The sequence below is a fragment of the Micropterus salmoides genome, unplaced genomic scaffold, assembly GCF_014851395.1.
Source record: "Micropterus salmoides isolate LMB-PRFRI ecotype aquatic unplaced genomic scaffold, ASM1485139v1 Ms_hic_scaffold_12, whole genome shotgun sequence".
Taxonomy (NCBI): domain Eukaryota; kingdom Metazoa; phylum Chordata; class Actinopteri; order Centrarchiformes; family Centrarchidae; genus Micropterus; species Micropterus salmoides.
The window spans coordinates 4,388,753-4,416,107 of NW_024040263.1; the positions used below are offsets into that span (position 1 = coordinate 4,388,753).

The 27,355-nt window shown below is 41.0% G+C and overlaps 1 protein-coding gene across 3 annotated transcripts; it reads left to right on the forward strand.

Moving 5' to 3' along the window:
- Window positions 1-398: 398 nt before the first annotated feature.
- Window positions 399-27,283, forward strand: radil (Ras association and DIL domains). Of its 3 annotated transcripts, none has more exons than XM_038712949.1 (21): window positions 399-1,173; window positions 3,375-3,467; window positions 3,581-3,599; window positions 3,715-3,829; window positions 5,756-6,260; window positions 9,379-9,494; window positions 9,617-9,799; window positions 9,885-10,569; window positions 11,224-11,354; window positions 12,696-12,733; window positions 12,899-13,050; window positions 13,207-13,319; window positions 13,570-13,686; window positions 15,442-15,565; window positions 18,354-18,526; window positions 18,987-19,137; window positions 20,335-20,561; window positions 21,090-21,459; window positions 23,087-23,226; window positions 24,500-24,639; window positions 24,923-27,283. In XM_038712949.1, exons 3-21 carry the CDS (start codon window positions 3,589-3,591, stop codon window positions 25,020-25,022), a joined length of 3,591 nt encoding a protein of 1,196 aa, XP_038568877.1. In that variant the 5' UTR covers window positions 399-1,173; window positions 3,375-3,467; window positions 3,581-3,588; the 3' UTR covers window positions 25,023-27,283. The 3 variants fall into 3 exon arrangements, with proteins under 3 accessions (XP_038568877.1, XP_038568879.1, XP_038568878.1); XM_038712951.1 differs by having other exon boundaries at window positions 23,174-23,226; XM_038712950.1 differs by lacking the exon at window positions 3,581-3,599.
- Window positions 27,284-27,355: the final 72 nt, after the last annotated feature.

The window sequence follows — 27,355 nt, forward strand, 5'->3', positions numbered from 1 at the left end:
AAACTGATTTGAATTGAATGTTTTAACACCCTTTCAGCCTGTTTAGATTAAACCAAATTGTCAAGGATACTGAAGTTAAATGAGGTAGAAGATCTTAATTAGATAAGATTAAGGATCACATACCTCATATTTGAGAAGCTAGTGGTTGTTAGATATCAGAAAAAAGCTAAACACATTACTGTTATTAATATAAAATAGTAATGTGGAGACAGTGGAATTTATAATTTAAGGTAGTCATTCTTGTACATTTACATATGTACATTTACCAATTTCACATTTAGTAACTGAAACAGTGACAACTGAAAAGAATATAAGTAATGAGTAATTCAGTGCATATATTCATGTTGACTTCCTCTGTACAACACAAAAGAGAATGCTTTTTTAAAAGATATATTGATTTATTTATTTAACTGCAGTTTGCACACTTAAGTGTTTCAAAATTACAAATGCACTGGTTTAGACACATGAGGGCTCAACTAAATGTATAAATGAGACATTATGAACTGAATATAGATTAAAAAAAAAAATAGTTGTAGGCCTATAATCATGAAATTGTGAAATGAAATGCAATACATTTCAGCTCATTATTATGAAACGTTTTTGATTTTGAAATAAAAACGTAAAACATAAAAATAGCCTGTAATAAACAGTTTATTTCACAATGTCATAGTTATACTTCATACTTAGTCTGAATTTATTCATGAGTAATAATGCCTTCATTTATATAAACAATTTGGATCCCCATGAAGACACCGCCTCCATGTTGTGGTCGTACCGCCGGTGTCCGCCAGGCGGCGGCATCTCGCTCAGCACACTCGGGTGCCAGAGCAGGTGCGCCGAGGTGAGGCAACGCGGAGAGCTCGGGTGTTTCCGTTGCGGCTCGGCAGTATGGATGTGGGAATGCGGTTGCCGGAGCCATCGGGCATTGCTGGACACTCGGTGGAGATGTGCGCACAGAAACAGGAGCCCTCAGCGGTTGGCTGTCGTCCACGTTAACGGGCTGTTTTGGGGATGTGGTTTGGATCCCCGGACGGCTGGGTGTCGCTAGGAACAGGGCAGCTGGGGTTTATTTCCCCCATTTTCCCGGGGATTTTCTATCTTGTAGGGGAGACGGAATGAGAGAGAAGCCAAGAAGGATTCCCCAGCACTATGGAGCCACGCATTGCAGGCAGCGTGAGTACTAACGCAACAGACACCCAGGAGAGCCCTCAGGGGACTGGGCTTGTCACTGCTGAAATCACACCTCAACTTTTCCAGGACCTATTTTATTCACGGTCAGACGCGCCACAGCTTTTTTAAAACCTCCTTCACAGTTAAAAACAGCGATTTTATTTAAAATTTTGTTGAGCGTCGTTCACGCGTTTACGATAATTGATTGCTGATTGTTTGTGATGAGCTCGACTACAATAATTAGACACACCTGCTGACCGTTAGAGGCCGGGCTGTTAGCTGTTAGTGCCGCGCCTGACTAAATTAACGTTACTCATCAGCGGATTAATTTGTGAGGATTTTCTCCTGCCTTTTGTTGCTCCGGCGGTTGCTACTGGCGACCACGGAGCCCAAAGTCGTAAACAGACGGACGGACACCAAGGAAAGGGCAGACCTTTAGTTATCACAAGTTCTGTCCAACATTATCCAGCCTGTTATAGGTGTCATGTGTTTCTTCTCGCAGTCTTTATTTCTGACCTTCTCGTTGTCCAGCCAAGGACAGACGAGTCAAGTCAAAAAGGGCTGGAGAAGTTGGACTCTGTGTGATATGATGAACAAATGTAACACAACCTCCTGGGTCACAAAACGCAACCTACCAATGCAAAATTTAGGCCTGTCTCTCATTTCCGTGTGTGTGTGTGTGTGTGTTAGGAAGCAGGAAGGGTGTGTTGGTCCCAGGATTGAGTTAACTGCGGCCAAGTAGCCGGATTACTGTGGATTAGCAGGCATTTAAAATAGTCACGTTATCCCACCAGTGCTTGCAGAGTCAGCTACAACAACAGCTTTTAGGCTACCTGCCAGATATTTGCTGAAAAGAAATGATATACTGTTAGACTGCACAAGTAGTCAAAACAGACTGCATGAGGTGCTGCTTTAATCTGCTGACACTTCTGCTGCCACACTGGCTGTGAAATGTTCTTTGGGTGCCTGATGTAACCTGCATGTAAGGTCTTCATCAGTCAAAAGACGGCGTAGTGCTTTATCCATTTTTCATTTATGCTTTATTGAATCAGTTGCATCAAGTTCAAGGTTACACAGACAGCTGGGAGGAAGAACACAGTCAGTTCACTGGCGAGGGAAACGATGCACACACACAGTTAGAAGCTGGAAAAAGCAAAAATGAAAACAAATGGATTAGTGGATTGACAGAAAATTAATTGACAATTATTCATCATTTATCAGCCAAAAATGCTAATATTATTTGGTTCCGGCTGATGGTTTGTGCTTTTCTTTGTTTTATGTGAGAAAACGTGGTAGTTTTGGACTATTGGTCAGACAAAACAAGCAATCTGGAGACGTCACCTTGGGCTCTGGGAACTTTAAACAGGCATTTTCAACTACTTTCTGTCATTTTATAAACAAAATAATGTTTAAATATGTGCACAAAAACATCAGCTCAGTGGCATGACAAACAACCTTTTTAAAAACAAAACTATATATTTGACAGTGCAAAGAAGTCAGACAGCATTGAGAGATGGTCTTGTGGTTCGTGGGTTTTGGAATTTTTATGGGATTTGTTGACTATATAGAATAACAACAAATGTACCCTTTTTCATGGATTTCATAGGTTGGTCAATATTGCACTGTCCAAAACATGTACAACAACTGTACAGTGTTCATAAGAAAATTCTCCAAATTTGTGCATTGTACAAAGTAGCTTTACACTTTCTATAGAATTTTAAATGAAGCAATCCTGTTATGTGGTATATTAAACACTGGACTTGAATGTCATAATTCCTATTGTTGGTGATGATCAACCAATTTTTTGATTTAAATCTGTGTCGGTGAGTATCGAATTTCTAAAAGATGAGATGAGCAACTGTGGTTAAATGCATCCAGTAAACTCAAAGTCTGTATTTGAAGGTCACTATATTAATATCCATGTTTCAGTAATCAACTACAGACACAACTAGATCTTTGAAAAGAGCAACACTGGTGGTTTCTATACATAAATCCTCTTTTTTTAATCTCTAGATTTTCCCTGCAAATCGTTACGAAGTCGACAGGCAGTAATGTGATGCATATTTGTAATTTTGATTCTGGTGTGAAAAGTTTTTTCAATAAATTGCTAAAAAGCTAAAAGCCACAGCAATATTTACTCAGCAGGAACTAAATTTTTCTGTAAATGGACATTAACATCGTAATTTTTTGTTTCTCTATGAAAGGTGACAATGAAATAAAATGCAAAGCATCTGACACTCAACTGTAAACCTTTACCTGGTGCTGCTGCAGGACTGACGATACGTGACAGCATCAAGGTACTTGCCAGAACAACACACACACACACACAGTTTTTGTTATTTATCATGGTCTGTTTATGGTGGATTCATTTTACATAGTGGATTTAGAGTAGATTTTCTTTACCTTCCAGATCTACTAATGTCCCACAAGTAAGTGTAATATGCAGCTGTGTGTCCATCATCATCATCTTTTATGCATGCCAATTAGTGTGTGTGGAACCACTGTAAAAATGAAGCATTCAAAATGTATTTCCTCGTTCACCAGTTGTGGAGTTTGTGAAGCCAACAGCAGCATCATGTTCTACGGTTCTTCCTCTGGGGCCAGTATGTCCCTACCATCCAAGAGCCGCCTGAAACGCCAGAGCAGGACCTTCACACAGGTACACACACAAACATACACACTTCCGTTTTGGTCCAAACTCTGTCAATCTTAAGAGACCATCTTAGTTAAATAAATGTCCAGTTAAGTGATGAAAATAAACGCACTCTAGCAAATATTAATAGTTTTGTCATTGAAGAGTTTGGCTCTGCAATACAAGGTATTGAATTACATATTGTGGACAGTTCATCCAAATAACAACAAAACTAAACACATTTTCTCTCTTTCTCTAGTGGTACCTTGCCATATAGATAGTTTTGTTTTATTTGCTGAGATTTTGTGAGTTATTCAGCGTAACGGTACTGTTTTTGGAAGGACACGTTGTTGTTCAATTCCGTCCACCACTTTGGTCCTGACTGAAATATCTCAACAAGTACTGGATGGATTGGCATTGGCAACATTTTATACAGAGATTCAAGAGCATCTAATCATGCTGATGTTAGTATTTAGCACATTTAAGTCTAAATGTCTTGATTACAGTTTTTCTCAATTGCAAAAACACTATAAGCAGGCTTTTGAACTAAAATTTTGAAACCATAACTCCATTTATCAAAACTCTATACACACAACTCCCTTGTGGCATGTGGTCATTGAGAAAGCACTAATATTCAATATTGTTCAGTCAATCAGCACAGATTGAGCTCAGTTAGCACCCAGCTAACCAGGTGGAAACACAAACAGTCAAAATTGATAACACACCAGTCAGAACATTCAATAGATGGATAAAAGGGCCGGAGTCAGTTCATTCAGGTTTGGAACAATGGAGAGAAATCTGAAGGAAGAGGTAGAGGAGGAAGAGGTAATGGAAGAGGAACTGGATAGGAGGAAGATGAGGAGGTGGAGGAGGAGGGAGGAAGAGTAGGTAGAAGGAAGAGAAGTAGGGAGGAGGTGGAGAAGGAGGTTGAGGATGAGAATCTCCGGCCTGTCCCAGACCAAAGACGGGATGCTGGGGCAGAATAATTAGCTGTTTGGTTTGTTGAACTGTACAGCACTAAGGGGAAAAAATGTTATTTCTTTTGTTGTGTTCATCATGTGAAAAGGCTTTTGAGGGGGAGAACCACAAGCAACATTACTAATAAGCAGTTTTTGTGGTATTGTTTTGAATTTTTCTCACCAGTGTGTAAGACTGTGTTGTAGTGTGTGTGTGTGTGTGTGTTTTTGAGGGCTTGTGTGTTATGTCTGAGGGCAAAGTTTGGTTTTTCAGCGAGATTGAATGGTTTTGAGTGGAGAGCTTCATTTTGACCTGAAAATAGGATGTTTGGGGAATTGGGTGAGAAGTTGTGGATTTGTGTTTACAGTTTTGAGAAAAAGAGGCATAATTTCAAGAGATGTGTTTAAGCAATTGAAAAACACTGTAAATATAATTTCCCATACCATCACAGCCCGGCTCTTAGGCTGCGACAAAGATGGGAGACAAGACAAGCTTGCATGGAAAAAGTAACAATTTATTTTACAAAATAAGATTTAGCAAAGATAATGTGTGAATCAGTGTCATGTCAGTGTGTGAAACGTCAGTAAGAACAGAAAAGTAATCAACAGCTGCACCCGCGATGAGAGAGAGAGAGCAAAGACAAAAAGGTGGTGAGCTTTATAGCTCCCAACCACTCAGGTGCAGGTGTAACTCATGCCGCTGATGACGACCTACCAGAACCGCATCCTGCAAGACAAACAGACAGGACAGACACAGGACAACTAGTGCCTAGGAGGGACTGTCACAATACTTTGAGCACCACACCCAAAAGCCTGTTCACCTCCATTGGTAGTGGCAGAAATCTCAAAGATGGATAGCTCTAAACCTTGGAAAACAATTTGTTTAGTTTTTTTTTGTGATTTTAGTGAACCCGACCCTTTAATCTACAAACATGAACTGTACATAATGTCTGTGATCAAGTGGCCTACAGTACAGTATTGTTTGTCTGTTCACCAGGTCCTGTACCGCACTCTGAGTTACAGAGACCGTGTCCCAGTAGAAACTGGAACAAACACTCGTGGGGACAGGCGCTCCACGAACGATCCCCCAGAGCGACCGGCGGACGACCCAGCTGAACTCTCCACACAGAGCTCGGCCCCTGGGGTGCTGAAGATTTTTGGAGATGAAATTTGTGCTGGTGCCAACTACAAGAGCGTCCTGGCCACGCCACACTCCAGTGCTCAGGAACTGGTCAAAGAGGCACTCGAGCGTTACTCGCTCAACAAGAACGCTGCCCACTCGTACGTCCTGTGCGACGTGATCGGGCATTTTGAGGGGGGAGGCGGGATAGGAGGTGGCGGGTGGCGAACTGAATGCTTGCGTGCGCTGGGGGACAATGAAAAGCCACTGTTGCTCCAAGAGCTGTGGAAACCCAGAGAAGGACACGCTCGCAGATTTGAGCTGCGCAGGAGAGCAGAGGTGGAGGAACTCAACGCCAAGGAGAAGGACACCATCACTGCTGGTGAGGAAACGCACACACACTCACGCATATAGATAGACAGGTACACACATAGACACGCACACACAGCAGCTGGTCTAATTCCCTTCCTTTCTTGACATGTCAAACTCAGCAGAAAAGCACAGCTCGTTACCTCCTCTGCTGTGTGTGTGTGTGTGTGTGTGTGTGTGTGTGTGTGTGTGTGTGGAAATGCAGAATAAGAGCCTTCGTCAGTTATTATCCTGTGGAGAAGACAATGTTCCTGTATAAATACTATTGTTTTTTTTTTATGTGGAAATGTTTCATTTGGTGTTTTATTCTTAGAGACACACACTTGCATGTACAATTGAGTACATAAAGAAATACACACACACACAAGTGCACACTCACAAAGCAGTTGAAATGCATGGACAGCCAATCGAATGATTGAGTGAAAGCTGAATCCTTTGCAACCGGAGGTGTGGGTGGGTGTTTTTATGAATGACTCATTTCTATTACAGTGAGGTAATATCATTTTTCTACTAAAGTACAGACTGTAGTCAGTCACACCTGAACTGTGTACACTCAAGTCATATTACAGTTTACGGATTTCCGGATATTACAGATTCACTCCATTCTGTAGGTACATTTCAATAGATAATGTGTAAACAAATGGCGCAAACTCATTAAAAGTACTATTGTGACTTTACATCTGCAGTGCAGTATTATTAATCTACGTCTGTGTAAATGTCTTTTGGAACCATGAGGTGACCTTTACGTAGATTGGTGTACTGATTGATGAAACGTTTGCCATTTACACACACATGCACACACTCACCCCTGTGCATCCTATTGAAGACACCCAGTTAGTGTTCAGAGAGGCAGAGCAAGTATTTTCAGCCTCACTTAGATTTCTCATGAAGCACGCCAGGGTTTACTGGTTGCTATGTCAACGTCTGTGGTAGCCAGAGAGTCAGTCAACAATGTTTTATTTTTTTATTGATGCACAGTACAGTTGCTTAATATAGTCTTGTGTACACACTTTGGACTGAACACAAGACAATTTTAACCAACCTTTTAAAAACCTTTAAAAAGGAGACATTTGGTGTTACTCTGTATTTTTCTTATGCGCAACAAATCCCATGAAAAGAACAAAACCAATCTCTTAGTGCTTTCTGACTTCCCTACACTGTCTGTGTCATAAATATTTAGTTTTGTTTCTAAAACAGTTGTTCTTAATGCCATTGAGTTCCTGTATTTGTGCACATATTTTTATTTGTATTATCATTGGGTAGCATCTCCACAGTTTCCCATTTATTTAAAAAAAATGGCTCTATAAATTTCTACAACTGCTGGTTACTGTTGTTCTTAGCAAACACTCAATCAGTAAATTGTGCATTTGGTGGGGACTAATTTCAAACACAAATTAATAATATTTTGAGTGCTAGTGAGTATTTAGGGCAGGACTATGGATGGTGGATTTACTCAAAATGAACCGCAGTGTTTATTGTAATAAAGTGACTTGTTACACAGTGCAGTGGTGTGGCTCACTCATGTGTTAACAGTATGTGGACAACAATAGAGGTCTTTGCTATAAAAAAGCTATATCAGCCTTTGGCAAGACAGAAAACACTTGTTTGTAGGATTAATTTATTGTTGGTTTTGGTCTTTTCATTGGATTTGTTTACAGTTAAAAAAAATTAGCACCAGCATTTCTTACTGTGCTTGGAGATGTTACAGTTACACAACTGCAGCATGAACCTCTTATATAAACAAAAATATCACATCACAGATTACCTTCTGGGGGTAAAAGGGTTTTAACTAATACACATTTTCATTTTCACACTAACCTTTTCTCTTTTGTGTTATAGTGTTCACAAAATTCACATTCTCTGGAGTCTCTTCTTCCTCCTTTACTTCTGTCTTTCACTTACTGTCTTTTTTCTCTCCCCCTGGTATATGTGTGAGCGTGCATGCACATGTCTGAAATGTGTGTACTATTACACACACTTTTTTACAATGAGATGGCACTTGAAAGGTACGGTAGGATTTTTACTACATATCACAGCCAAATTAATTACATTATCGACACTCAATGATACAATCTGCATTCCCAACTCTGCATGGTTTTAATCTCACCTGCCAACAAACTGGGGAAATAAATTGGATTTTTTTTGTGAAATCAAATATAAAAACACCCAAATTGACTCACAATTAAGCACTAAGCATATTGTATAGTTTGCAATGAAAAATTTGATATTTGTGATATCTTACTAATTTGACAGTGGTATTTTAGAGGGGGAAATCCTGTACCTCACATCTTTTAACTGTGCATCACTTTTTTTTGCTCCACAGTGCATGTGTTTTTGTGGTGTGCTGTTGGTATATGTGTGTGGGGGTGTTATTCTGTGCTCAGTGTTTTGGTGAGGGGGTATTTTCTCAGCCTCCCCCCCCCCTCCCATTCCTAATCCCTCCTGTAGGGCCCAAAACGTCCCAATTCCTGGCGGCTCTAATGGGTCGGTCTGGGCTGGGCAAACACAGGAGCTCCCCCATGCGGTCTGGTCGAGTGGTACAGTCCAGCTCTAAAGGTGGGGACTGGCATCAGGTAGGGTGGCTGTCAGTCATTGCCATGGAGACCACCTCTACCTGTGTTGTCACCAGCGCCACCCCCATTGCCAGTGATTCAGCCAGTGTGTGTGTGTGTGTGTGTGTGTGTGTGTGTGTGTGTGTGTTTAAATCAGTGTGAGCCATCGCATGGCCTCAAATTCAAGTCATGAGGAGCTGCCCAGTTCACCTTTCATCAAGGTTACTGTTGTCAGCTACATGTGCTGCTCCATCCAGCACCATTTGTCATCTCACTGGTTTTGTTGTACTTAGTTTTCACTTAGCTCACACATGACTGCTATGCACTTGTGTCACTACAGTATAAGAAGTTGCTTTATCCAGACTCATGAGTCTTACATGTCAACAATGCACGTCACATTTGAGTGCACTTTCTTCTTAGTTTCCACTCATTACCTTTCTTTTCTTGTGTGTGTCCTCAACTTCTCTCTCTACGCTGCCTCTTCCTTTTGCTCCTTTTTGTCATTCTCCTGTTCTCCCTCTCGCCCTTCTTTCTCCCTCCCTGTTCTCGGTCTTGCTCCTCCATACCGCCTTCCTGTAGATATTAATGCTCAGGCTCGTAAGCTCCAGAGGAACAGGGCGAAGGGGACGCTGACCCTGCCACGGTCAAGCAACTCATCCTTCTGCCGCAGCCTCAGCGAGACCAGCCTCAACCAGGTGGGGCCACCACACTGAAGCCCAGTCAAAATAATTGATTATTATTACCTTAAATCCCAAATGTGTGTGTGTGTGTGTGTGTGTGTGTGTGTGTGTGTGTGCGCGCACACATGTGTCTGCAGCTGGGAGTGGGAGAGGAGCCCAAACGTTATTACTCCACCCTGCCAGGGCCCTTAAGGTGTCGAGAACGTGAGGCGGCCTCCAGCAGCCGGAGGAAAGAAGAGGGGAGTCAGGGGGGAGGAGGGGTGAGGCACTCGCTTTACCAGTCCCCTCACATCCTGCTGCTACAGGGATACAATCAGCAGGTAAGGATAGGGAAGAAGTTCACATGTTATATTAGAGACTTCCAGTATATCTGGTGATGTGCTATTTATTGGCTGTGTGTTGCAGGACTGTTTGGTGTACCTGCTGAACAGAGAGCAGCACACAGTCGGTCAGGAGACTCCGTCAGCTCGCCCCAACATCTGCCTCTTTTCTCCTGACATCCTGCCCCTCCACTGCCGCCTGCGCAGAGTCCCCGCACCCCGTCGTCATGCCAATAACAACAACAAGGGTGAAAAGCTGGTTGAGAGTCAGCGGTTCTCCGTTGCTGTGGAGCCAGTACTCCACGCCACAGTTCTGGTGAACTTTTCCCGCTGCGAGCGCTCCACCACGCTGCGTCACGGTGACCTCCTCTCCTTTGGAGCACATTACATCTTCCTGTACAAAGACCCCACGGGCGCTAAGCCTTTGCCGGCTCAGACCTTGGCACGCCTTCGCTCTCTGGGGCAGCTTTACGATACAGGGGTGGAGGAGGGAGACAGTCAGACATGTAAGATGTGTGGTTCTGTGCTGAAGGACAAAGCAGCACAGGTGTCAAGTGCTCCGGCAGTCAGACGCAGCTTCAAACCTCACCTGATAAAATCCCGCAGTGGAGCGCCTGCGGTGGGAGGGCCCCTTAGTTTGTCAGGAGGGGAAGGAGGAGGAGGAGGAGGAGGAGGAAGAGGAGGTCAGAAAAGAAGGCTACAGCTGGATTTTGACCAGGCTCATGAAGACCAGCTGTTAAACAGGATTGTGTCTCTTATAGAACCTGGAGGTCTGTGCTCTGACTTACAATATAGTACAGAATATAAGATGTCTGTTGCACTTATACAATGTTTTGATCTTTGATCATTTGGATGTATGGTGTTGCAATTAAATGGTTATTTCACCAAAACAACAAAAACAAGCTCACTCACCTTTACTGGTATCTATAGACTGCATAAAAAGGTGGTATCGAGTCATGCAGATAGTTAGGTTATTTTGTCCAGGTTTTTAAAATTATATTTTTATTATTGTGCCATTTTAAATTTTGCATGGAAAATGAGATGCATACATACAAATACAAAACAACAAAGGCTGGAATGAGGTCGTCAGTAAACACAGACAGATACACAGTTCATTACACAGGGATTTGGGTCAGTCAGCCTTTTAGTATTGAAATAAAAAGGAAATAAGGAAAACATTAGACAAGAAGAGAAACTGTCTCATTTCATCCAGTATTTTTCACTCTTTACGCAACAGGTATATCGTAAGAAGTGTCTATGAAAAGCAACATCTCTCCAGAATCAGTGTCGAGATAATCCATAGACTTCACTGTTAGCTGTTTCATAGTGACTGTTTCCTTGGCTGAAAGTAGAGGAGCTAAACTTTTTTGAGAAATATGTTTTTTCATAACTTAGGTAAACTAACCCTTTAAACTCCCTCACAGGAGATGACCATAAGCTGACACCTGCCTACCTGCTGTGTCTGTGCATACAACACTCTGCATCAACCTTCCCACCCGGGAGTTTTGGAAAACTGTTGCTGAAGATTGTACGACGAATCCAGACCATTGCATGGGTCAGTGTCTGCCTGTCTAAGTGTCTCTGTGTCTTTCTGTGTCTGTGGTACCTTGGTCTCTCCTTAAGATATCACGTGTTTTGTACTCTGTTTGACACAGTATACTGTTCTGTCTATACTATGAATTGTCTCCAAAGCAACCTCTGCCACCACAGAAAGAGTTTATGGATTTAGATGAAAATATATCGTGTCTACACCTGAAAAATGTTAAATGGAAATAATTCTAATATTCAAGTAACCAATGAAGTCCTTTAACGAAGCAATATGTGTTCGCTCCAGATTGTCGAATGTAATTTTTCTGTGGGGTGTGTGTATATATATATATATATATATATATATATATCTTGAATATCAAAACGAGACATATGAAGATGTCACTTTAGTTCTTAAAAGTTGTGATTGGCATTTTAAAGTTTTTAACATTTTATAAACTTACAGACAGGGCTGAGTGTCTTCTGAAAATGTTTGAGATAGGTTAGGTAGATACAATACCTGAGACTTGGTGTGAATACCAAAACAATGTTTTTCAGAATACTTTAGGGAATATTAAAAAATTATGAACTGTTCAGCGCAGTTAACATGAAGAAATTTGCCTGAGTTTCCTGATTTAGATATATAGAAAAGAAAAGAAAGAAATAAGAAATATCTAATCAAATGAAGAATCTCACCAATCTTTCGCTGCCAGTTTAGATACTGCACAGTTTTTAATACTCAGATCTGACACATTTTAGTCAGTATTGAGGTTTGAGCCCTTCTAACTTATGAGTTTGGCAAATGGATCTCGAACTTTGAAATAGATACATTTGAACATTGTTAATATCAAGGTCTCCCCCAGGAAATAGTTTTGGGGAGGTAAAAAGAAACCCTGATTCTGACACATCTTGTGTTGCATTCAATTTAGTCAGGAAATGAACAGTCTAAACAGTAGCTACACCTGTTGCATGCAGTGGCATCTCTTCTCTTTTCTTCTGAAGGTTTATGTTGTTGTTCTTGTACAAGTGCATAAAGTTTTTATATTAGCAGAGGTGGTTTCACTAGAGGTGGTCCGCCTCTGCTATAAAACGCTGCGGGAAACCCTGAATATGGTTCCGGTTACCTCGTTTTATTCATAGGGTTTATATCTTTTATCTAAAAATGGGTGGTGTTATAATTGGAGTAAGTTTATAATCAGTCCAGTTGGGCTCAAAGTTATCAACCTGCATTGAGTGTGTTAGTTTTTGTAAATATGATGATTGTGGTATTTCTTTCTGCAGGTTAGTGATACCGCCATGTAGTGTGGTTCTCCTATGCACATCCTAAAAGTTTAATGAGTTTAACTTAATTGCTGTGTGTGTGTTGCAGGAGAAGACAAAGGAGCTGGCTCAGAAGCAAGCTCAGCAGTGAGTATCGCTTTCAACAAGAGAGCTTGCGCTTATGTACTGCTTTTGAGTTTGCATGACAGTGTGTTCAGTGTGTCAGTATGTCTATGTAACTGTTATAACCTCCACATGGGGTGGGTGTGTGTGTGTGTGTCTGTCCGTCCGTCCGTCCTTCCGTCCATGTAGCCAGGACCCGGCCTCCCTGTCTCTGCTCAGTATCTCAGACTTGGTACCAGACCTGCAGACCATATTCTTCTGGATGTCTAACTCCATCGAGATCCTCTACTTTATACAGCAAAGAGCACCAGCATACACACACAGCATAGAGACACTGCAAGGTACACACACTCACTCACACACTCACTCACTCAACAAGTCTGAATGATGAGTGTGGAAACAACTTGGCTCAGTCATTACTCACACTGACATACAGTAGATCCTGATACAGCTTTATATCTCTTAAGGATGCCTCTATCTCTGCCATCTGTGTCTAGGGTCAAAGGAGTCGTTGCTATCGGCAACCATATCCGCCAATGAGGAGGCAATGACTATCTTGGAAGAAGTGATCATGTACACTTTCCAGCAATGTGTCTACTATATCACCAAGGTAATCTTGGCACTGCGACAATCGTGCCATCTTACTGAACAAGACATTTTTTTTTATCTTGTTTTTTTTTAAACCGGACTAGATGAATACACACACACACACACACACACACACACACACACACACACAAAATGATTAAAATGTTAGACGTTATTCTGTAATTTCAGATTACTTCCATCATTGTGTGTCTGTCTGTCTGTCTGTCTGTCTGTCTGTCTGTCTGTCTGTCTGTCTGTCTGTCTGTCTCCAGGCTCTTTATGTAGTGTTACCAGGGTTGTTAGACTGTAATCCATTCCCGGTCGACAGCTCTGAGCCCTGTTGGAAAGGAGGTGTAGGGTTTCCAGAACCCATACGCAGGGTCCTGCAGGTAAGCACATGCCTTATATTGTATTGTAGTAGGTTGTTAGGATCATGCAAATGTAATTCATTATTAATTGTCATAACTAATTTGATTCTCTTTGGTTTCACATCTCACTATGTTGCACACGTTGTTTTAAATAGCTTGTTTTCATGTTATTGTTTAAAGAAACATTTTAGGACATAAAATACGTTTTTTTCTACAAAAAGTTCAATTAACTAGGTAAACGTCTGTACAATTGCGTTTACTCCTTCTCATTGAAAAATGGATATTGGGACCAGGATTGGCTTTCAAACAAAAATATGCTCATTCATACACATCTCATATTTAAAGTTACCCTGTAGAATTTTCTTGTGAAAAAACAAAGTGTTTCTTACCAAAACATATTGTGTGTATCTAAAGTATTTTAAATCCAGCATTGTTTACATCCATGTTTACTAGCTCTTCTTTTTGACTGATGTGTATCTGCTGTAATATCTTGGCACATTACTGCCACCTGTATATCAGTGGAATAGTGGGAAACTATTGGCAGGAATGTGTGTTGTGTACACATACACGAGACAAACGAATAACAAGTGCTCCATAATGCCTCTAGAAGTCAAAAACTCAGTGAGGGTCAAACATTCAAGTAAAGGAACACTAAACAAAATAAATTTTTGAGTGGAGGGGGTCTTGTGAAGTGGAGAAACCAAAAGTCTTATCTAAGTATAAAAGAGAATTAGGGACATTATTTCAAAATAAACCAGAAATATTCTGACATGATATACATGACATGAGAGAAGCACTTAAAACCGCTTCTGTGGTAGTTCCTGCTACTGTAGGTGTCTCCAGGACCACATTTTGCCATGATGACGCACACATAAGCCGCTTTCACATAGAGATCCCGCCAATATGCCGCTTTCGCTCATTCATACTGAACAAAATAAGCCTGCAGTCGTGTGTGCTTTCACATAGCGATCCGGTTTTCCGGGTAGGCCCTGGAAAAAAAAGAAAAAAGGTTGTGACTTGAAACGGCACACCTGTTCCAGCATGCCGGCTTGGCTTTTCACAGAAATATCGTCCCTCCTCTCCTCTACCATCATTCCCGGCTCAGAGGTGGATCAAATCAGACCCCCCTTTCTGTCACCGTACCTTTCATACCGCTCAGCAAGCCGGCATATTGGAATAATAATACCAGGCACGAGCTGTTGCGACTAGTAAAAATTACAAAGAGTTTATGGAACAAATAAAAAGATGACATCCTGTTTCTAAATGGGGTTACAATAATTACACACAATTAATTAGCAAATTATCAGCAGCTTGTCTAGAAATTAGCTGTCAAACACTCGCATGCACCTGAAGGGGAGACTTTCTGCTAAGAATGTGATACACTGTTCCACAGGTCAGTGTTAACTGACCTGCCAGTGGGTCATCAATTAATACAAAGTCATGCTGTGCAGCCAAACTGTGTTCAAACCCACAGAAATTTATTTTAAATTCAAGTGATGATTGCAAAGACACTGAATATATCGGGATGAATTTTGGTGAACTATATAAAATGAGACACTAGAATATATTAATTTGATGGAAAAGTGCAGCCATAAAGTCTAAATATTTTACTCTGTGTAAACATAATATACATTCAATGAAGAGATGGAAAGTGTTGATACAGAATATGTATGATTATATAGCTTTTGTCCATATTTGATAGATATAAGAAATAAGTCATAAGTAAATCAGTATTTCTATACTCATCCTTGTGTTTGTGTATGTGTGTGTCTGCAGGTGTTTCAGAATACCCAGGAGCTCTTGCAGGGCTACCAGGTCCACCCGGAGATCCAGGCTCAGATGTTTGCATACCTCTTCTTCTTCTCCAACGTGTCGCTATTTAACCAGATGATGGACAAAGGTAGGACAAAGAGCATGCACACTCAAACTCTCTCTTCCATTTGACCTCCCTCAGGATTTGTATAGTTGTTAGTGTGCCCGTGTGTGAGAGAGAGTGAGTGTCCTTTTGTCCTTGTCAGCATTTTGACAGACTAACCCAGATTTGTCCTCAATGCCCTTCTCCTATCTGCATTCTGTTTCTCCCTCACCCCTCCTCCTCCTTCTTGCCTTCCTTCCTTCCTTCCTTCCTTCCATCTGGCCATCAGGAGGGGAGACAAAGAAGAGTAGAGGTGGAAGAGGATGTAGGCGAGAGATAGAGGAGGGGAGGGGAGGGGGAATAGGGGAAAATGGCAGAGTGAAGGGTAAAGGACAGAAAGGTCTCAGTTGTTCTGATGACCTTGCTAATCGTCAATTACCTTTTCTAAATACAGAAAATAGTCCTTTGCCTCCAGCTATATCCATGTTTCCAACTACCTATCACTTCCAACCTCTCCACACCCTCTCTTTGTATCTTTAGCCACACATATACACACTCACGCACACGCCATATGTCTTCATTAGACTGTGGAGACAGGAGAGATCACATGTCTGGCAAAGGGAGAAGGAGAAATACCTTTATATTCATGCAGAGGCTCCCCTGTCCCCCACCTCATCTCCACCTCCCTCTCTCATTCTGTCTGGCTTTCTCTCTCTGTCTCTCTCCCCTTTTTGTCGCTCATTTATATTTCTCCACTGATGGTGTCCATGGTAACAGTGAAGTGAGTTTATAGCAGGTAACGCTGTCGTTTGCACCAGGCGCTCTGCAACTCACACACATAGACACTCTGTGTGTTAGCCTGATATTATGGCAACTCGGGAAGAAAACCTGATTGGGGGAATTCCAGATTAACAGATGTAAAATGGTGCAGACGCTCTGCTTTAAGTGTGTTGTCATATCTTTCACCCTGCAAATAGATTACTTGTTCAGTCTCTTCGTTTGAGATGGTACGATGCCTTTTTGGGTTTAAAGGTGTATTTGTAAACCAGCTGCTATGAAGCATTACGACACATTTGCTTAAGTGATGTCTCGTCTCTTTGCGATAGACATAAGCCTATTACAGAAGGGAATATATGTGCATGTGCGTGTGTGTGTGTGTGTGTGTGCATCCAAAACATATGGCAGAATATTTGAAGGTGGGTGGGTGTGTGTGGGTGTGTGTGCTCTCTGGACACAATGCTGCCAGTTTATTGTCTGCCTGAAGCTTCTTGTCATGTCTAACTTGTAGAGAGAGAAATTTTGTGGGGGCACATTCAGTTTTTGGTTTAAAGTATTGTAAAGTCTCAAGTGCCAAAAACCGGCATTGATTGTCTGATCAGATTCATAATCTTGTTTATTTATTCTGTGAGCAGATTACGCATGATTTTAATAAATCTTTTGTTGTGCTGACGACAGTCATTTGACCGAAACATTGACTTTACTGTCAAAATGTTTTCCCATTGTGTCACCTTTTGCACATGGAACAAATTATTTTCTTTTCTCATGTGAAGAGCTTCTTCTGCTTTTTTTGTCAGTGTGTGTGAAATTGTTCTATGAAATAGGACTGTTGATTTTGGTTCCAGGCACCTGACACTATCTTTTGAAAAACCTGGATTGAAGAGTGCAAACCCTTTCGTAATTCTTTAACTAAAATTAATATCTTACCAGTTTTACACTATTTTATTTAGACAAAGTTCTTGTACCGCTGCTTATATTTTGACAGTTAACATTAAGAAAACATTGGCTTCTTCTGTTAAATGAAAAATAATTTGACACTATATTTACATTTTTACACATCCGCCTTACCTTGATTCTAAGTTTTGTTCTACTGTATGTCTATTGACTATAACACGAAGGTGCAATAATTAGACCATTAATTGTTTAAGGCGGTTTTTAAGCAAAAATACAAAAATTTTCTGGCATAAGAAGGACAGTTTAAAATCAATAAATAGAGAAACTATTTGGCATATATGAATAATGAAAACAATTGCAGCATGAAGGTGACAGTTATTGTGTGGGTAGGGTGGAAAGACTAGTCATATTGCATAGGCTTGGATGTATAATTGAAATGTAAATAGGGCTAATTAAACATAGCAGTTTGTATTTACCATATTTGGAAATTTTTATTAAATGCATTTCATGGTGTTCAGAAACTCGGGTATCTATAGCATTGAAAAATCTCAAATGATACCCAGCTCTAGTCCAGTTGTTTGTCATTGTTTGTACCAACAGGCCTGAGCTCACATTGGGGGGTATTTCAGAAAGCTTAAATAGGAATTATAGCTATGAGGGGTGTGTGTGTGTGTGTGTGTGTGTGTGTGTGTGTGTGTGTGTGAGCGAGCAGTGAGGTAATGGAACGACAGATTGACAAACTATGGGATGCCAGCTTGACAATTGCCAGATTTAAAGTTGTCGCCTGCTTAACTTGCCCTAAAACTTCCTTTCAGTTCTTTGATGTGACACAAAGAAAGAAAGGATTAAGCAGAGTGAAGAATGCGGGGTGCAGTAAAACACAAACCCAGTCAGCTGAGCCCCTCTGCAGAGGTCGATTTGTATTCTGCGAGGAGCAGGCGACTGGTGGCTGTTGCTATTGTTTCACTCGCATCAATATCAAATAAGTTAAAAATGTATGTATGTGTTGATGTACAACAAATGCATAGAAAAACACAGTCTCTCTTTTAGTCTCCCTTTCTTTTAGACATGCAAACACCGTAGAATAAAAATCTACTGCAGTGTCTCCGATGAAATATCCAAACGTGTGTGTGTGTGTGTGTGTGTGTGTGTGCGCGCGCAGGTCCATCTCGGGGTTGGTTCCAGCGCTCCAAGGTGTTGCAGATTCAGGCGTGTTTGCGGATGGTGATGGAGTGGGCGAGCAGGTCGGGTCTGGGACATCTGGCTGACAAATTCTTCACCAAGCTCAACAGCACTGTGTCCATTCTTGCCACACCCCCTCAACAGCTCACACAGGTAACACACACACACACACACACACACACACACACACACACACACACACACACACACACACACACACACACACACACACACACACACACACACAATCTTACACAGGATTAGCACTAGCTAGCACTAATTAGGTGGCAAAACTTGAAAATAACCAGAGCAGCTTACCGTATTAAAATATGTTTCAAGTTCAACATGAACTCAAACAATGGAAGATCAGTTACAAAGTATTGCCATTGAGATGCTTAATCCAGTACATCAGACAGAACTGTTGTTCATGAAACAAGTCTCTCTGATCAGCTATTGACTGATAATGTCTCTGAAAAGGTTTAGCCAGGATCAACTTGTGACGGCCCACACATCTCCTGGGATTGCTTGGCTGTATTTAAAAAAAAAAAAAAAAAGAAAAAAAAGACCTCCCAGAACTAATTTCTCCTCTCCTTTTCTTCTGCTCTGTGTCCAGTTGAGTTGGCGAGCTTTGTCCAGTGAGCACCCGACTCTGAAACCTGTCCAGCTGCACAGGATTCTCACCCAGTACCAGCTCACAGCAGAGATAGGCCCAGTCCCAACGTGGCAAGCCAGCAGCGAGGACGAGGCATATATATACAGAACAGGTACGTGTGTGAATTTGTGAGATGAGTTTATTTTCGTGGCCAGTAGAAATGACAAAATTATGGCAACACAAAGTCCTCATGTGATAAGAGTGCAATATATACTGGCCTGTATCTCTTACACTCAATGTTGGAAGTCATATAAAGTCCCCCTCCAGCTAGAAATGTGTTTTTCTTAGAATTACTTCATGGTGCAGAATGATGTATGTGCAGAGTTTGACACAAAAGGTGGAAAGTGTATCTCTGCTCACCTTAAACCTGAGTTTAGGAAATGTACCTACAATGATAATTTTTTGTGACATCACAATTAGTTTGTCAGCCAATCAAGGTCCAGTATGCAATTCACTAAAGTGTGATGTAGAAACTTCATATACACTGCACAAACACTGAGAATGGAGTTTTGACCAGCAGTGAAACTTTTGAAAAATATTTACATATTCAAGTATTGTACACAAATTATTCAAAGCAGAGCATTCTTATGTCTTGAAACGCAAGGTCTGAGGATGTAGGAACACAAACAAATACAAATGAAAGAGGACATTGACATTTGCTGCTGTGAGTGTCAGCCTCCATTAGTTTACATTCTGAAGGGAGATCATCTACAGGATCAGTATGGTAGCATTCACCTGCGATTGATTCATGTCCTGATTTTCATCTTATGATTGAAATATATCCATGATTCATCTTTTGCAGATTCTGATCATCTGTCACATCTCTCATTTCTGTATCGACTGAGTTTCCTCATGGACCTACTTTTGTTTTTGACTCTTTGCTGAATAAACTGAATGCATTTGGAATTGTCTTCTCCATCTGTCTTCCACATAACCAATGTCAATGTGTTCACTTTAGCATATATGGTAGGTCATCAGTACATCCTTTTATATTTGTTTTTGTTTAACTAACTACTAATGTGAGTTGAGTGTGCACCTGGCAGAGAGTGATCAGAAGCCTGGATGAGGTGTTTAACTGTCACGGTATCCTGGTTTTTAACAAAAAAAAATGGGAGAAAACTTCACTAGAATCTGGGTCCATGTCTATAATGTTATGTCCCAAACTTCTGTAACAGTTATCAGCTCTAGTTAGCTTTAAATTAAGTTTTTGGCGTGAACACCGTAAAACAGAAAGAGTGACGTGCTGATGGGGGCCTTTTAATGAAGTATGTGTGTAGATGATGTAACATCACTTTGTGTGTGTGTTTAGTGGACCTCCTGGAGAGCTTTGAGAACCACCCTCCCATTGTGCTGCCCAGCGCCGGCTTTAGAGTGGACCTGGACAACGAGTGTGTAGAAGACAGTATCTACAGACAGCTGCTTTACATCCGCCACTACCTGTGGGGGCTACGCACCAAGACGCAAACACACACCAACACTCCCAGTGTGCATACACACTCCAACGGAACCAACACAGCTGATTGGCCGGACGTTCAGGTTAGAAAGAGCCGCTCACACACAAACGCACAATGTCAGATACACACACCTAGCAGTAATCCAGGCCATGTGCCTCAGCAGCTGTGGTTGTTGAGGAGTTCCTCATAATCCCATAAATGAAAGACAAAAACCCTCTACTTCAGCCAGCCCATACACACTCACTCACAGAAACCTAGACATGGTTAAATCATGGCTAATCTGATTAGTCTTTAGGCTGTCTAATTAGTGGGAACGGCTGACTAGACCATAATCCCTAGTGTTACTGCACCCTCATATGTACACAAACACACAGAAACATATACACAAATATGTCAAATGGTGAATCTTAATTCTCTATAAAATAATTATGCATCTCTTTAATCTTCTTTAATTATACCGTTGTCTAGGGACACAGCTTTTTTGTGTACTGCAACAAGAAAGCTTTTTCTTAGATCAAAGATAACAGGAACATTCTTCCATTTTCTAATCATCATCATCATCTTTACAACTCAGTGTCTTCTCAAGTCTTTCTGTTGAATCCCGACACAGAGAGAGTTATTGCCTCCGGCCCACAGCAGTCCCCGCTCTGGGGGTCCTGGGGACGAGGTGACGGCAGAGACAGGAGAGGAGAGAGGACGGGACAGACCCTCAGGCCAGTCACACACACACAGCCTCAGAAGGAATGGCACTATCCACCACCCTCGAACTGCAAATCCAGACCCGTCCTGCCTCTTGACCCCTCCCCACACCCCGCTGTACCCGGACGGAGGAGGAGGAGGAGGAGGAGGAGGAGGAGGAGGAGGGGGAGGGGGAGGGCCCGGGCCGATCATAGGCCCCAACACCCAGACAAACGGCTGCACCAGCAGAACTGTGGCAGAAAGTAAAAAGACAAATGGACTCATCACTAATGGACTGGAGGGTAGGCTGAATAACATACAGGAGGTGGACAAAATAACAGGAATACAGAAACACCACAATCTATGGCCTTAAAATGTATCACTGTGTAATTAACACCTCTGACAGAGTGAAAACATAAATGAAAAGACTTAACATATTAAGATTCACACAAATAGTATTTTTTTTGTAGGGCTATTGCACTAATTAACATATTGTATGGTGTTCTTGTTATTTTGTCCACCACTAATGTGGAGTTTACATTTTTAACCTTGTAGTCAATCATATACAATATCAGGGATTCGCTGATCCAACTTTTTCTCTCCCAATACCAATTTGGATCCCTTTTTTCCCAAATTCGTAATGTATATCTGTAGGGAATTAATCAGAAGTCCTCATTGGAATATTACTAAAACATGAGTCCAGATTTTACTGTGGAAACAGAGTTTTATAACAACATTATATGCCATGGCCATCCGCTTAATAATTGTTACAATTCATTTTTAAAGTGTTTAGGATCTGTACATACCTACACAAAATACTATTAGTACACAATATACACTATATTACACTGCATACAAAAACAGTGTTGCACATTATACAGCATATGCATGCTATCATGAAGATCAAGTTGCTAGTGTCATGCATCAAATTTCCACTGGAATTGACCTGTGTGAAAAATGTTTACACTCTACTAGAAGAAACGTTACGTTGAACATTTCTATTATTTGGCTTGATCCGTTTCTCTGTTGTGCTTCTTCACTCAGTGGTTTTCAAAGACAACAGGACATAATGTTAATAACTGCACAAAATGAGTGCCACTCAATTAATTTAAAGCTGTATTCATCAATATTGTTTATATTAATGTATTAAATGACTATAAGTGATGATAAAGAGATCACTTGTAGCTACGAACCCTCAAAGAATGATCACCAACTCTGCACCAACAAAGATGTTTAGCTTCTTTTAGCTCATATATTTGGTTTAGCAACAAAATTACTGTTTGATTCAGCAAAAAGTTGTGATAAACCTATTGTACGCTACCTGCTGAGCACCAAATGGCAGAAAAACAAATATAGCAAGTAGCTGGTGAAGAATGTTGAACATGTGTTAAACACACAGATAAATTCCAGCCAGAGCCAAAATGAGCGCTTTTGTTAAGACTTTCTTCACATGATGTTGCTCTCTGTCCACTGGACATGTTAGTAGGCAATTGTTTGCCAACATGTTAATTATAACAGCTTTATAAGGTGATCGTACTGCATCAGAGTTGTGTCCCTCTGGTTGTATTATTGAGTTCTTCTATCCCCCAGTGGTCAAAAATCGATGAATGCAGCTTTAAATTTGTGCTTGTTTGTGCAGTTCTGTAGCTAAAATGCTGGAGCTAGTTGCTCTGTTCCTCACATGACGCCAGTAACTCTCCCCCTGTGCCGTCTTTACGTTGTAGTGAGTGTGACATCTGCAGACTCTTGTCAGAAGCACCTGTTTGTCACATCAGTTCTGCAGCTGCACCCCTGCATGTGTCTCAGTATCTTTGTTTGTGTGTCTTCTGCACAGCAAGACCTCTTATGTTTGTCCAACCCCATAGCGAGACCCTGTGTTTGTTTGTGTGTGTGTGTTTGTGTGAATTTGGGTGTCCGTGTCTTCTGCAGGGTGTATTAGTGGGTGTGAGTTTCCTTTCCCTGTATCCTCCCCTGGCGCCCCTCCCCTTCCTGATGACTTGTGTGTGGTGTTTGTAGTGGAACTGGACAAGGGACCCTACGGACTAGGCATGGGACTCATAGACGGCCTGGTGAGTACAGAAAAGATTAAAAACACATCTTACACGTTATCTTAACCGTCAGTCAGATTACAACAGTGAGTTTTTTTTCTTTTTGATTCAGCTTGTTTACTACTTCTGCTAGAAGTAGTTTAAAAAACACAAAAATAAGCTTCTTTGACACTGAAGTCCGATTCTAGAGCTGCGTATTCACAAAATGATATTGTCAAATACCTTAATATTGATATAATGTGACAGTATTTTGGAACTACTTAGTTATGTGGGTGTAATGACCAAACATTGGAGGTATTTATTTATTATATTCATTAAATTTTCTATAAACATGTTCTAATGTCGATGAACAAGAGTGTCCTTAAATACAGCACATTAATACATGGAGAAACTTTAAATATACAGTGCGTTGAAACACTTTAACCCCTACAATTTATTATTTAGGGGCAGTATATAAACATGTAATAAATTCTTTATAATACACTACCAATGTAGTTGTTGTGTAGTATATTTCAAGTGTTCTAACAATTTAAGGAGATCTTATATATGTTTTCTTTGATATAATTAGTGTTAAACTGTCATCCAGTTCACAGGAGCATTAGCCTTATTGTATTAAACCATTCATTCGATTTTTAATATAATAGTTTCACCCCTTGGCCATTTAATGTTACCCTCCTTAAACAATAATTTACTTAAATGTGTTTGAAAATGTGTTCATATTGGTATGTTCTAAAAAGTTACTAAATTTTAGTTAATTAGTTGATTGCTTACAATTTTGATAATCAATTGGCAGCAGTTAATTAAAATGTCAAAGGTCAAAATGTCTTGTTAGCATTTGGTTTAATAAAAAATAAAAAAAAACACTCGAAGGAGCTGGCTTTTTCCGGTATGTAAATTTATTTTTAGCCTTTTTTTCACTAGCCAAAATGAGCATCCCAATATCACAGTTTAGGTGAATTACGGATGCACTTGACTAACCAAACTAGCTAGCGCCACCCTCTTGTCCAAATATTGTCACATTTGGTTTCCAAAAACCAAGATGGCAGCAGTCAAAATGCTAAACTCAAGGATTCATAACGGTGGTCCACAAACCAATGACGTCACGTTGGCTACGTTCACTTTTATTGTCTATGGTTTTACCAAACACCTGCCAGCTATTGAGAAACAAAAGTAGTGTAATAGCTAAGTATTTTCATTGGACGAGATATAAACTAAAAATTCACCAGCTTGACCAGATGCTTACCTAAATAATGGACACATACATGTACACTCGTAACACTTCTCCCTCCTGCAGCACACTCCTCTCAACGCTCCAGGCATTTACATCCGGACTCTAATCCCTGATGGACCTGCGGCCTCCGATGGCAGACTGAGGATCGGTGATCGTATCCTGGCTGTTAACGGGACCAGTCTGATAGGAGCAGACTATCAGAGGTACAGAGGATGTTCCAGTAGTGCTGTTTGTGACCATAACAATAGGCTGGTGGAGATTAATGATGCTACTGCGTGATATTGACATTGATGACAGTGAGCAGTCTTCTCTACACAATGTTAGCCATAACCGTAGCTGTCTGCCTCTTAACCCAATTGATTACTTTGATTGATTAGTGCAAGACCCCGACAGTGATGCCTCTTCATCCTTACTCTGTCTCTGCTGAGCTTCATGTAACTGGACCCTGTCTTTCTCTCTCTACTTCCACGTGTATGCTGACTGCAGCGCGGTGGATCTGATACGCCTGGGAGGAGGCCGCCTACGTTTCCTGGTGGCCAAGTCCGACCCCGACGTCTCAGAGAAGATCAGCGCCTCCTCCTGCTGACCACCTCTGAGCAACCGCTGCCCAACTAAGACGAGCACAACACACTACACGGGACTGGAGAGGTAGGACAGCAAGATGACGACGACGACTGATGGAACATGGTACACACAAACACACACCCATGCGTACATACGCGGCATGAAATAGGAGTGTGAAACCCAGCGTCAGCACAGAACAAAGCCAAGAAATCCAACTGGCGGTAACGCTCCATGACTCCACTCCACAGCTGCCAGACCTGCTTCCCTCATGCCAACTTCTACTGGGTTTGTGTGACAGACAGAATCTGTAACCCACCTTGTCATCAAAGGAATATCCTGTGAGGAAAGTTGCCTAATTATTCAGTGCTTGTGGAGGGCAAAGTCTAAAAAGCCAGTGTGCAGTCTGATGTGGCTTAAAGCACAACAGATTGTAGGGTTTTAATTTCTCCCCTATCAGCCCTTGGAAAAAGTCCAGGGTATGCACATGCTCCATCTGTTTTTAGAATAATTTGTATTAGTAATTCAGACATTAAGTAGCATGGTAAAAATAGCTACCCAGATCTCAGACAAAAGGACTCTGAAACTATAAAATGTACTTTAGAATTCTACTTACACAGTACTTTTAGAGTGGAATGTTTTATAAACCTGTTTGTTAGCAACTCCCAAAGCACTCTCACCGTCTGCTCAACAGACTAAAGGATTGTGCATGAATGTTAACTTTTGTACCGGAGAGTGGGGTGAAAGAGGACGACAAGACATACAGCCCAGCTCTCCTATTTCACATTTTATCTCATTTAACCTCATCACTGGACTTTACCTCTACTGCAAAAGAGATGAACTGTCGTGGTTGGACATGCACAGAGCATGTGCAGCTGCTGCGGGACATTGTTTATTAATTACTGGATTGTCGTCATGTTTCTGATGCATAATCCTGGGGTGTATAAACCACATGTGTTGTGAATATATGCTGCATGTATTTGGTTAAGAGGTGTAAATAGTCATTTGTAAATATTTAACACTTGGTCACATTGTTTGGACATTCAAAAGAGAAAATGCATTTGGGAAACTCATTTTCTTCGGATATATTCAGTATATACTGAAACCTGCTGGGGGGGTATTTTCTGGAATGAGTCCTTTTGAGCAGGAATACAACTTGTGCACTGCAGAATTGGATTTCACTTTTAACACAGGTCGTTAGCTGCACTTTTGTTGAAAGGGTATCTAACAAATTACAATAAAAGTTTATAGTTTTCTTCTAGTGGTCTCCAGCCATGAAGATAGATACTTGTTTCTGCCTTTCCAGCGTCCCAGTTGCTCTGGATAATCTTCTGACCTCACGATAGGTTTCATAAGAAAGTAGTTCCAAGGAAGACTGTTCATTATGAGGTCTGTAGACATTTTTTCTGGAAGATGATGCTTTTAAGTCACTGTTTAACGCTGTGAGCACAAAACAAAATTCCATTCACCTTAATTGTATAACCAAAAACTTATCAGCACGGCTAGATACCAGACAGAAAATGTTTTTGTTATTTGGCTTTAAAAAGGAAGTCCAACTAGTTCACCTTTTATAAAGTCCTCAATTCAAAGCCTAGGTCACAACAAGAGGGGGAAAAAGCCATGCTTAGTCAGTACTATGCTGCCTGGCCTGCTGTTCTGACCTCAGCTCCAGAGAGCTCCCCCGAGACATCCTGGATCCCTGTATCAGGAGCACTGACCCTCTGCTAGCCTGTGACCAGTTCCTCTGCAGAAAGAAGAAAACATTGCACAGGTGCAGATCGAGATGTGCACTGCCTCTCTAAATAAGGAGTCAAGACGTCTCTTCTTAAACTACGGAAGGATTATAGGACTGTTTTTAATGTTTACTAGGGCTGCAGCTGCGATTATTTTCATTGTTAATGATCATTTAGTCTGTAAAATGTCAGAAATTTAAAGAAATGCGCAGCTTGTTTGTCCAACCAAAGGTCCAAATCCCAAAAAGATAAAATTCTGAAGTACATACAAAGAAAAGTGTCAAACCCACATTAGGTACTTAAGAAAGCTGAACTAGCAAATATTTTGACCTGATAAATGACCAAAACGATTTACCAGCATTAACAAATTGTTGGCGTTTTCCTGTTATTGATATACAAAATGTCCCCCCCATCACCTTTTTGTTGTCCATTTTTGATTATTTTTGTGCATATCAATTTGTATGACGTTGATCTGATGCATGACTATTCTTCTGTTCATTATTTATACTGTTAAAATTATGGTACTTATAATAAAGATTGTTGGATACTTCCATTTTTCTGCTTAGAAACCCAAAGTCACCAAATGTAAATAACTTTTCTTCTCCAACATGGCTGACAGCTGGTC

Bases quoted from the DNA above. Each gene is read 5' to 3' on its own strand.
- radil (XM_038712949.1), top strand. The intron at 3,830-5,755 runs GTACACACACAA...TCTGTTCACCAG, and splicing joins AGAGCAGGACCTTCACACAG to GTCCTGTACCGCACTCTGAG. The intron at 24,640-24,922 runs GTACAGAGGATG...TGCTGACTGCAG, and splicing joins ATAGGAGCAGACTATCAGAG to CGCGGTGGATCTGATACGCC.